Raw genomic sequence first — 12312 nt, 5'->3', positions numbered from 1 at the left:
TCGAGTTGATGTAGTTGTTGAATAAACTTCTGATAGAGTGAATTAGACCCTGTGGTTTTGTAATGCTATTACTTTTTGAGGTTCACAAACAAGCTTTGCATCATCGACAAAATGTCTTATTGGTTCCCTGCTGAAAAAATGGCTTCTATGAATAGTTTACAGAAGTTATAATTATGTAATTATAAAATTATATTTTCCTATATCTTCACCTGGAATGTTTCCATGACACTACAGAGTGGTGTCTATTAGCTGTTCTTACAACAGGAATTTTGTATTACTTCTGTTAATATAATTGTTGCAAATAAACATACATTTAATAATGGAGTTTCTAAAATATGCTTATATGATATATAGAGTTAAGACACATCACTACATACACTCATTAGTATAGCTATAATAGCATGCTATCCCCTGGCTCAACTGTTATCCACAAAGAACGAGGAGTGACTGTGTCTGCCAATTATTTTTGCTGTTATTTGGTAGAATTCATTATTTCTTTTGAAGCCATTATCTGTGCCTTTCCGAATAAGGTATTCGGCTTTGGGCGCATCCCTATTACTGATTCTCATGTTGTTCCAAACTATCTTGCTTCTGTAGAAGAAAACATTTTGGTAACACTTTCTATGAAGACCATGTTTATAATGAATTATAGCTCAATTTATACTTATTTATAAGTAATATTGCTATTTTATAAATATATTTATAAAGACTAATTAAGACCTACACTGCATTAAAAAAAAAACAGTTATGTCACCATTATGTTCAGTTTAGTTATATTATGATTTTTTTTCATTATGATGTTTTTATTCTCATCTTGTGCTCCTTTGTTCAGTTTTCCCGCTCCTCATTATTTGTTTATTTGTGTCAGCTGTGTTTTATTAATCATCCTCGTTTGTGTTTGCAATATAAGTTGGTCCCTCACATTTATTCTCGGTTCGGTCTACGTTGCTTTAGTGTTGCTTTTTTTCAATTTGCATGCTCATAATCCATTATACATTAATGTATTAATAAGTCAGTCATAGGGTTCCATGAATGTATTTATAAAGATACAGCCTGCATTGCTATAATGTTATTATATTATAGTTGCAATGACTTTTTAGTAATTCAGATTTATTTCTGTCAAATAAGTGAATATGTTGTTATTAATAGCCGTGTTGCGTTCTTATAAATACTTATTGTGAGTGATAATACAGTTACTAATGCATCATTGATGGCTTTAAGTAAAGTGAAAACATAGGGCCCTATTTTAAGGATCTAAGCTCATGGTCTAAAGCGCAACTGCACTTAGTCCAAATCCACTTTTGCTAGCTTAATGACGGGAAAAATGGTCGGCGCGCATGGTCTAAAAGGGTTGTCTCTATTCTCTTAATGAGTATTGGGTGTGTTTTGGGCGTAACGTGCAAAAAAACAATCAGAGTCTCATCTCCCATTCCCTTTAAAAGCCAGTTGCGCTCACGTCATGGTGGATTTGCTATTTACATGGCGGAATTTGCAAGCAGAAAGACTGAACGCTTCTCCTGAGAGGAAACGGATCTGCTTGTGCGCGAGGTTAAAGCGCGCAAGCAGACCACCTACGGGACAAGCCGGATTCCAAAATATCTTTATAAACAAAATATGTACAAGAATGATAATCTTTTACATTGTAATCCTTTTGATTTTAATATTTGGCATGTTTGACTGCCGTCAAACCTGAGTGTATAATAAGCAGAGTGTACGCGCGTTGTGGACCCACCTATAGGCGCATATTACTAACGAGCTCTTTAAATAACAAAAAATAATAATAGTGCGCCATTGACCTTAGACCAGGTTTCATTTGGTCAATTGCGCAGTCTATTTCAGTTCAAAATCCAACAATGCTCCTGAACACACCTCGTTTTCAGACCAGCACGCCCATGGGCGAACAAATGGGCGCAAAATCCTATACTTACGTATAAATGGGGCTATAATCCATTTTAAGCACGTTCTTCATAGAAAGTGTTACCGCCATTTAAAAAAAATAATATTCCATTATTCCTTTTCCCCTCAGTTATGTTGTAGATTCTACTCAAACTAGTAGATTTAGACATTTTTTTAGCTTTACGCATCCCAAATGTTGGGCATCTTGGCCAGGCCGTAAGACAAGCTAAACCACCTTAGGCTGGTTTAAGTTTTTAGTTTCTTTAGGCATTCTATGTGATTCTTCAAGTTCCCCATCATTTCAAAATGTTTGTTTACCAATTTTATTTTCCAGGCCCTCACTTTACGGAGTTCCTCTCCATTCAATATGGGGATAACGCATCTGTTGCTCTTGTTTGCAAGGCAAGTTGAATGGGAATGGTTTAGCCCAAGCAAATTGAACGTCTTGGACTGACTGATGATATATTGGTGTTTTCTTGCATGTCTGACAACTTTCAGGTGGCTAATTTGAAGAAGGAGTCTGCGTTTCAGTGGTATAAAGACAGTGTAGAGGTGATTCCTGAGGTGCCTGCTGACTTGAACTCAGGAGTCTGCAAGTTCGCCATAACTCATGTGAGCACTTCACTTCATAAACACTGGAGTTAGAACTAAAAAAAAAACTAAAAAAAAACTTTGATGCACAGCCGGAAGATTTTTCTACTTCTCTCTTAATATGCATGGTATCTTAATATTGCAATGCTATACATGTGTATATGGCTAATTATTGTGATATATTTTTTGCATTTACCATTGTTTTTTTCCATGCTGCCCTCAGAACAAAGAGACTAGTGACCCATTTGTAGGTCGTGACCACTAGTTTAGTCGGTAACAGGCAGCATGTGTGTTTGTGTTTTCTGTAATCAAAGTTTAAAATATATCAGAAGTGTATTGAAGCATACTCAATGTTAAGTACCATAGCTAAGGTTATTTCAGTAAAAAGACAAATAATCCCTGCTGGACTGTTAAGGGTAATTGTTCAAGGGTTTTTTCAGTCAATATTCTTCCCATTTACAAAAATAGCTTGTACAACCTCAATAAATACAGCAAAGCTTGATGCATGACAAAATTATACTGTATTTGCTATAATCGTTCCTGACATCTTATGAAAAATAACATAAGAACATTTCACATGAGAAATAACCTTAAGAGCTTTTGACTCCCAAAGGATTGAAACCAGAGGTGTGAATCAATTGAGTGCTGTAGTAATTTTATGTAATGCTGGTTATTCTTTGACACTTTTTTTTTGTCAAATGTATTTTTGCAAAACTATTTGAAATAGCTATAAATTACTCCCTAGACAATGTAGCACAGAAACTGTTCTGCCGGTAATGCTCTAAAAAAAGCATCACTCAGGTGGCCTGTTTTTGTGAGATGCTGAATTTTTTTCTTCCATTTTTTCTTTTTTTTTTAAACCTGATATTCTAGTTCTCCAAGAAGGATGTGGGACTATATAAAGCAACCATCACCGATGACAGAGGTCAAGATGTGTCACAGATTGATATTTCTGGCAAAGGTACCGTCTCTCAGGATTGTCTTATCAAATATAGAAAAATGTAAATGTGTGCTGGAAAATGTTCCACAAAATGTATTAAAGATGTCTTTTTTGTCACCCACAGCTTTTGATGACATCATAAATGAGCTCAGTCGTATCTCTGGTGTGTATGACATTTATCATTGTGCTCGTCATTTGGCTCTCAAAAGCCAGTATGTCTTTCCCTGTGTTAACCCCAACTGATTTTAAATCAGTCTTCTTTCACCCCTCTCTCATCTTCTCTGTAAATGGAGTCTAACATGTAAATGGGCTAGAAATTCAATTATGAACTTTTTATGTTTCCCCATAGTTCATTTTTAGTGCTGCTCTAGCAGTCAGGGTCTTGGTGAGGAATTATATGACTGTAACCCTAGACTGTAACTCTGATACTCTTATTCTAAAAAGTATACCATGTTGTTCTGCTGTTTAGGTGAATGAAAATATATCTAGGTGAAAATAAATGTACATAATTAACCATATTAGTAAAGCCATCAAAAGAAATTCATACCTACAGTAGATACAAATACAATTATATATACTACAGTATATACTGTATTACAATTATACAAAACTAATATTACACTATTAATTCACAAAGTTTTTAAAATCTTAAGAAATTTTGGTTGCACTTTCTTTTTACAGTATGTGCAGTTACATATACTCACAGTGTACTTACCTAAGAAAGTACTGGGTAATATAAGGTAACTACATGGGTTAAGGTTAGGTTTGGGGTTGTTTCAGGGTTAGTACCTAGGTATTACCTAGTTATTACCCAGTTATTGCGATTACTATAATAAGTACATAGTATGTACATGGGGAACAGGACTGTAAATTAAAGTGCTACAGAAACTTTTGACTGCTAAAATACATAAAAATAATTGAAACATAATATATTTAATTTTTTCAGAACCCCGTGAGTTATTGTCTATCCATCCAGGGTGTTTTCCAAGTGGTTTGGAGAATGGATGGATAGATGGATGGATATTCTTTTTTTAATTATAGTAATGAGAATTTGGGAGGAAAATTTGCTAAATTGACATGGACATAATGTCACAATGCAAAATATATATTTATATATACTTTTTACTGATTTTGAGGTGAAATGTGTCCACGTTCTTGACATATTCCGCATATTTTCACATATATTTTTTTATACATAATCAATGTGAACTACACCGGTTGACCAGCTCGATGAATTTCTACCACCTGAGCTCAGTTTCTATTCTCAATCTTTATGATACAGTTACTTACCAACACTTTTTTTACTGCAATTGTGAGAAGAGCAGTTGTTCATTTTAGATGAGTGCACTTGCAAATCTATGTATAAATAACAATAGAAGCTCCGCTCAAACACTTGGTGAATATCAGCAATGCAGCTTTGTGTCCAACCAGCCCCTGTTGGTGAATTTTAAGATCTCTTTCCTTCTTTTTTGACCTGGACAGGATCCAGTGCCTCCGAGTTGTCGATTCAGTGCACTGCGGAAGGCATTATGATTGTGTGCCATATGAAATATTACACAGAGGAGATGAAGATCCATTGGAAACAAAAGTATGCACATTTTCCACTCTCACTTGAAAAGATTTCCTAGAATAAAAAAAGATACACAAATAGCCTTGAAAATTAAATGCACATGCCTCTTCATGTCCCCAGGCGTGACAATAACACTACATGTAAACATGATCTTCAGATTTTGGTCTATAATTTTGTGTTGTTTTAGTGTGAGGTGTACAAAAAAAAAGATTATTGAACTACAGGAAATTACAGGAATAAAGAGTCTGTCTTGTTCCACGCTCTGTTGTCGACACAAAACAAATCATTCTGATTGCAGTTGCCTAATGCTCTGCCCTGGAGGTGATTCAGAAGCATGTGGAATACTAACGTAGAGAGAAAAGCCTCTTCCTGCTTGCATGGGTTCTCAAATCCCTGTATTAGCATTTTGAAGTGGCTATTCTGGGTCTTTCCTCCCCGTGTTGCACGTTTTGAATCTTACGCAAGGCAGGTATTAATGCAGGGGTGATTTCACATTCAGTTGCAACACAAAAAAAAACGCCCGCCGTGTCTAATTTTACTCTAGGGACATGCTAATTTGATGCTCCACTTTTAAAAAAGGCATGTCTAACATTTAATCTATGGAAAAATGAGCAAACAATTGAGTTTAAAAAGGGATTACACAAGCCTTCATTGAAACATTTTAAAAGCATTGATGTGCATGCGCTGCGCTTGCACATGGTCGTATTGTTTTTGCAATTCTCTCATTGATGAACAGATATTTATCAGGTCTCTGTGCATTTATTTGCTCTTTGTGTTTCAAGGGAATCTAAAATCACTGCATCAGAAAGAATGCGAATTGGTGGCAACCCAGCAATGGCAACTTTGGAGATAGTCGAACCTACTGATAAGGATAAAGGAATGTATATTATTGAGATTGTGGATTCTGAGAAAACGCACACTCGTACCCTGGACCTCTCTGGACAACGTGAGTTGTTTGGATGTGTCATTCTTTAATACTGCTTTCTGATCATTTTTAAAGGTATTTAATAATAGTTGACCTAAAAACCTTCTGGACATAAAACTTCCTCCTCGTTTAATCCTAATGGCTTCAGAGCGGGTCGTAAATAGTCACGGAAAACTAAATTATGCCTGTTTTAGCATAAAACAACCCTGACTAAATATTATAAGTGGACCTCAGGGGGAAAAAAAATTATTCAAAATGTATGATGCCTTTAAAGGAAAGTATTGTGGAAAATAACCCTTTTATATTTTAACTTAATTATCAAGTGAAATACTTTAAGAACAGCTCAAATAGTTTTCAAATCACCTCCAATGAAAAACACCACATCAACACTGAAGACTCATGTTTTCAAAATGATTTTGTCTATTTTCAAAGGCTTTTTCACTCCAAAATCCTACACCACATTTGTTATAACCAAAATGGTCACCTGAAACGCATGTTCTGGCATTGATCCTGTGTAGATGTGTTTAATTGGAAGTAAAGGCCAGTATTACATCTGCACACACAGGAAATATATTTAGGGAAATCCAGGGATGAAAAAATGCCATCATAGTATCAGAGGTGCAGATACTGGCAGTGGTTTCAGTTAGTCAATAGACTGTGTGAAGACAAACATAATCAAGGGCTGGTGTCTGACAGGTCATGCAATTTGCTGAATGGTGACAGTAATGAGTAGGGGAAGAAGAGCTATTTCCAGTGAAGCAGGAAAACAATGCTATTAAATTAATGAGAGCTGATTTTCTTTTTATGCCGTGCCTCCGGGACAAGACGCGGCAAGTAGAGACACAGTGCAGTTTTCTTTAAAAAAAAAAATTGTATTCATGTTTTTTATGCTCTTAACTTTTATTCTTTTTTTCCTGTTCCCCCCCCCCCCCCCCCTTTAGTCTATGACAACGCCTATGCTGAATTCCAGAGACTCAAGTAAGATAACCAGTGCATCAGGCCACCACATGGCTTTCCACGTCCTAAATGTTTAGAGATGCAAAGCATGTGAGCTGCACGTTAGTGTTTGGATAAAATATAATGGTCTGCTAATGAACTCAACAATGCTATTCTTCTTTTGCCCTTCAGAGCGGAAGCATATGCTGAAAAGAGTGAGTATACTCAATCACTCCCAACACTCTCGGGGGTCCTGCTTTGATATGTAATTATATTCCTAAAATTAACTTTGCAATGTTTTCTTATCAGATCGTGGCAAAGTGGTTGGTGGTCTTCCTGATGTTGTGACTATCATGGAAAAGAAGGTTTGTTCAAGTTTATGTGTGAGCCATAACAACATGAAAAATGGACAAAGAAATTGGAATCTGATCTGACTTTCCTTTTGAAGAAAATCATGTCAAAAACACCACAAAATGTACACACACACCCACATATATTTTGTTGTATGAAAATATGAACATGCAATATATCAAAACAAAGAAAAGACCCAAAAGAAAAGAAAATCCCAACTACTCCCCACACCCCACCATCTGAGGAGGGTGTTGGAGCACGAGAGGTTGTTAAGCACTTACATCAGGCTCAGATACTGGACTGATAATATGTGAGGTGTGTCGCAATAGTTACGACCTGTCATCTGATAGGTTCAGTACAACGTAGAGGACTTCATTGGGATTGGGGACCCAACACAAATCTTGCGGGAGCGGGTAATTTTACCTTTGCTGTGGGTGGGAGTGGGCGACTTCAATGAGTTTATGACGTGTATTGCAGGTGACCTTTTATACTCACGGGTACTCTGCTTGTGACATTATGGACTGTTGTCAACCAATAAATATTGGCGTGGATACATACTTCAGACACCTGTCACTCTAATGGCGTTCCCCATATCGTCAACTCCATGACGCAGCTCCTCACTCCCATTCTCAGAGACATTTTTCTGGATAATTTATAGTCTTTACTAAAAATGTGAAGGTCTTTACCCAAAGACCTGGGCCCCATAGTCAAGTCACCTTTATTTATATAGCGCTTTTAACAATATAGATTGTTTCAAAGCAGCTTTACAGTGATAATAGGAAATTACAGTAACAGAGATTGTTTTGGCTTTACAGCAGCTGTAGGATAAAGTTATTGTCCAGCTAAAGTTAGTTTTGATTGATTGACTCACTTCCGTTGCAAATATCATTAGTTATTTACTTAGGGGCTGCTTACACGACACCGTTCTAACAGAAAACACTCAACGCGCTCCGGCCCGCTCATCAGCACAACACAGTGCCTGGTGGCTCGAGAACGCAAACCCTGAAATAGATTCCAAGGTGCAAGCCTTAAAAAAAAAAAAAAAGGTTATCTCTGCGTAAACCTCAAAAACGCAAACCCGCGAAAACACAGATGGCGTGCATCACTTGTTTAGTCTATAGATATGCGCGTTTGAATATTTATGTGCGCAGCCGTGTAGTCCTTCTTTACAAACCAGCCCTCAGCAAACTACTTGCCTGGCCTTAAAGGGATACTTCACCTCTGGAAAGATGAATGTGTATTTAAAATAGGTCATTTATGTAGAAGAAATGTGAAATTATTTTTGAATTTGGAGCTTTCTAGATTGAGAAAAGCCAGAAAATGTATTTTCGGCTCAAGTGGATGAAAGACAACAACTCCCAGAATGCACTTGCTTCGCTGCCCTAGGAGGCCACTCCCAAGCCACGCCTACCGGTAAGAGAGCGCAGTTGAAAACAACAAGGCTAGGCTACTAGTGAGTCTCCGTGACGAGTTTGCCCGGGATTTCGAGATCGGCCAAAATGTCCGGGATTCGGCTTTTGCGTTCTACAGTCGCCATTCATTATGTTTACTGTGGCGAGCAGGACGAGGCTGAGGGGCGCGGGAGAACGGCGCGAGGCCGGTGGCGTGATTACTGATGAGCCGATCTCGTATCTCTCACGGAGGAGCGGGAATTTTCTTTGCAATGTTAAAACGCACATCGACCGACCACTTGTTTAGCGTTCACGTAAACACTACATTCAGATTGACCAATCGGAATGAATTCAGTTAGACTGAAACAAAAGGTGTGCATGTAAACAATGAATGGCGACTGCAGAAAGCAAAAGCCGAATCCCGGACATTTTGGATGATCTCGACGGCCGGACATGTCCGGGAAAAAGAGTATGGTAACCCCTACTACTCAGCTTTCTCCTACTACTCAGCTTTCTCCACAGAACAAGAGCCTGCTAGCTTAGCTTCCAAAGAAAGATGGTTGACACTGTGTGTACATTCTGTGAGTGAGATCCCACCCTCTATGGGCGGGTTGAGAACATGCGGGACAGCTCCTCTCCTCTGGCCAAAACATCCTCCGATGACGCAAAATTACGATTTTTGCGTCATCGGAGGATTTTTTCCAGACAAAAAATACATAAATATCTCGTCTCAGGGGGATATGAGGGTGGAAAGCACGGTAATTCGAAAATACTACAGGTTTTCTACTAATACAAAGCTTAATGCTAAATCCTGAAGTATCCCTTTAAAAATGTATTATAAAGAATTATTTATCGCTTCCATGTAGCCACATAAACCGGAATTATCCTGACAACTTTTTATCTGTACAGAGGTAAAAGGAAGGGAAAGAGGCCTTTACAAGGGAGAGACTAGTTGACACTTCAGGACTGTGTTGTCGTCGTGTCCAGGCACAGGTCCTTCATCAGATCTGGATACGGCCTGGATCTGGCGGACTGCGGTAAACCTCGGGATAAACGTCTCGGGTTACGTATGTAACCCTTGTTCCCTGAGAAAGGGAACGAGACACTGCGTCGGTGACGACACTAGGGGAACGCCCTTCAGCGTAGCGCGTCTGAATTTATGAATGAAACCGAATCCAATCCTATTGGCGTTGCGTGATGACGTAGCGTGTGACGGCATAAGCGGATGTATACAAAAGCACGCCGGCACACAGAAATGTCAGCTTTTGCTATGAAGCAAGTGCTCCAGGCGGGGTGAGGTGTGGCGAACCGACGCAGTGTCTCGTTCCCTTTCTCAGGGAACAAGGGTTACATACGTAACCCGAGACGTTCCCTTTCGAGGGAACTCGAACTGCGTCGGTGACGACACTAGGGGAACGAGATACCCACTATACCACAACGAACCCCGCTCATCCTAGTGTGAAGCTGTCTTCAGGCACAACTTAGGACGAAAGCACTCGTGCACCGGGTGTAGAGGAAAGGTCCAGACTGTAAAACCTCATGAATGTGTGCGGAGTGGCCCAGCCAGCCGCCTCACATATGTCATGGATAGAAATCCCTGAAAGGAGGGCTCTAGAGGATGCCATGCCTCTGGTGGAGTGAGCTCTCACGGCCATAGGTGAAGGCAATTTGCGCACCTGATAGGCCAGGGAAATAGTCTGAACGATCCAGTTGCTGATGGTCTGCTTAGAGGCGGGGAAGCCCCTTCTTGGGCGACCCAAAACACACCAGCAACTGGTCTGACTTCCGCCATGAGGAGGACCTCTGAATATAACACTGCAGTGCTCTGACAGGGCAGAGCAGATGAAGTCTCTCCTCATCCGCCGTCACATGAGGTGGAGGATAAAATGCCTGCAGAACCATGACCCGTGCCACATTAGATGGCACCTTGGGCAAATAGCCGGGCCTGGGATGTAAGATGGCCTTAATGTTGCCTGGAGCAAACTCCAAGCACCCATTGGAAATAGAGAGCGCCTGGAGATCTCCTACCCTCCTCAGAGAAGTGATGGCCAACAAAAAGGCCACCTTAAACGAAAGGTTCTTGGCCTCAGCCGACTCCAATGGTTCGAAGGGAGCCTCAGCCAGCCCCTCGAGAACCACTGCCAGGTCCCAAGAGGGAACTCTGGTGCGAGTCGCAGGTCTCGTCCTCCAGGCTCCACGTAGGAAGCGTACGACCAGGTGATGCCTCCCCAGCGGGCCATCACCCAGAGGAGCGTGGAAAGCCGCAATGGCAGCCACATAAACCTTGAGTGTGGACGGGGTAAGCCCGGCAGAAAAGCGGTCTTGGAGAACTCCAGTACTGAAGCCACTGGGCAGTTAACTGGGTCCAAATCACGCTCTCTGCACCAAACGGAAAATACATTCCACTTAAGGCCGTATAACTTCCTCGTGGAGGGAGCTCTGGAAGTTAATATGGTTTCGACCACTCCAGCTGACAGGCCGGCTTCTATACTGTGCCCCCTCAGGGGCCAGACCCACAGTTTCCACAGCTCGGGTCGAGGGTGGAGAACTGAGCCCTCCGCCTGGGACAGCAAGTCCCTCCTCAGAGGGATCTGCCATGGTGGGCCTGCCAGGTATGAAATGATGTCCGAGAACCATACTCGGGCCGGCCAAAACGGGGCTACTAAAAGTAGACTGACTCTGTCTCGACGGACCCTTTCCAGAACTGCTGGGAGCAGAGCGATTGGGGGAAAAGCATACAGACGTAGCCTCGGCCACGTCTGTACCATGGCATCCAACCCCAGCGGGGCTGGGTGCGTGAGGGAAAACCACAGTGGACAGTGGGACGTCTCTTGAGACGCGAACAGATCCACTTCCACTGGGCCGAATCTCACGCACATGGCCTCCACCACCTCTGGGTGGAGTCGCCACTCCCCGGGCCTCAGCCCCTGCCTCGGCAGTACGTCTGCTCCCTGATTCTGGTCCCCCGGGACATACATCGCCCTGAGAGACGATAGTCTCCGCTGGGACCACAGGAGGATCTGATGCGCCAGTCTGCACAGAGGGCGCGACCTCAGACCCCCCTGGCGGTTCAAATAAGACACCGACATGTTGTTGGTTCTTACAAGGACATGGCGACCATGGAGGTCTGGCAGGAAGCTCCTCAGAGCCCGGAACACTGCCAACATTTCTAGGCAATTTATGTGCCAAGAGGAATGATGGTCCTGCCAGAGGCCTCTCGTAAAACGGCCGTCCATGACCGCGCCCCAGCCCGTGAGGGAGGCATCTGTCGAAATAGATACTCGGCGACATAACGCTGCCAAATTGGGACCCTGGGACAAGAACCAAGGCTTCTTCCAAATTGACAGGGAACGAAGGCATCTGTGCGTAACCCTTATCAAGCGGAATGGGTTTCCCCTCGGGGAAAACCCCTTGGTTCTCAACCACCACTGTAAAGCTCTCATGTGTAGCAGGCCAGAAGGTATCACGCTGGACGCTGCTGCCATGAGACCCAACACTCTCTGAAAGTGTTTGACAGTGACGGCCTGGCCTAGCTTTAACCTGGACACTGTGGTCAGGATAGACTCGATCCGAGCAGGAGACAACTGAGCCCGCATCGTGACCGAGTCCCACACCACTCCCAGGAACGTGGTTCTCTGGGCTGGTGTCAACACGCTCTTCTTCATGTTGAGTCTTAACCCCAGGCTCTGGATGCGGGCGAGGACAACATCTC

At 41.7% G+C, this 12312-nt stretch overlaps 1 protein-coding gene across 1 annotated transcript in view; it reads left to right on the top strand.

Annotated features, from left to right (window-relative positions):
• Positions 1 to 12312, top strand: part of myom2b (myomesin 2b) — a 76534-nt gene that overhangs the window by 53164 nt on the left and 11058 nt on the right. Inside the window, exons 27-35 of the mRNA XM_082154412.1 lie at positions 2231 to 2298; positions 2395 to 2508; positions 3361 to 3448; positions 3552 to 3590; positions 4910 to 5015; positions 5780 to 5943; positions 6864 to 6900; positions 7051 to 7073; positions 7168 to 7223. Of these exons, the coding sequence (XP_082010538.1) occupies positions 2231 to 2298; positions 2395 to 2508; positions 3361 to 3448; positions 3552 to 3590; positions 4910 to 5015; positions 5780 to 5943; positions 6864 to 6900; positions 7051 to 7073; positions 7168 to 7223 (695 nt within the window). The remainder of the gene's footprint in view (positions 1 to 2230; positions 2299 to 2394; positions 2509 to 3360; positions 3449 to 3551; positions 3591 to 4909; positions 5016 to 5779; positions 5944 to 6863; positions 6901 to 7050; positions 7074 to 7167; positions 7224 to 12312) is intronic.

The sequence above is a fragment of the Leuciscus leuciscus genome, assembly GCF_965113295.1.
Source record: "Leuciscus leuciscus genome assembly, chromosome: 22".
Lineage (NCBI taxonomy): Eukaryota > Metazoa > Chordata > Actinopteri > Cypriniformes > Leuciscidae > Leuciscus > Leuciscus leuciscus.
This window is presented reverse-complemented; position numbering and strand designations above follow the sequence as displayed.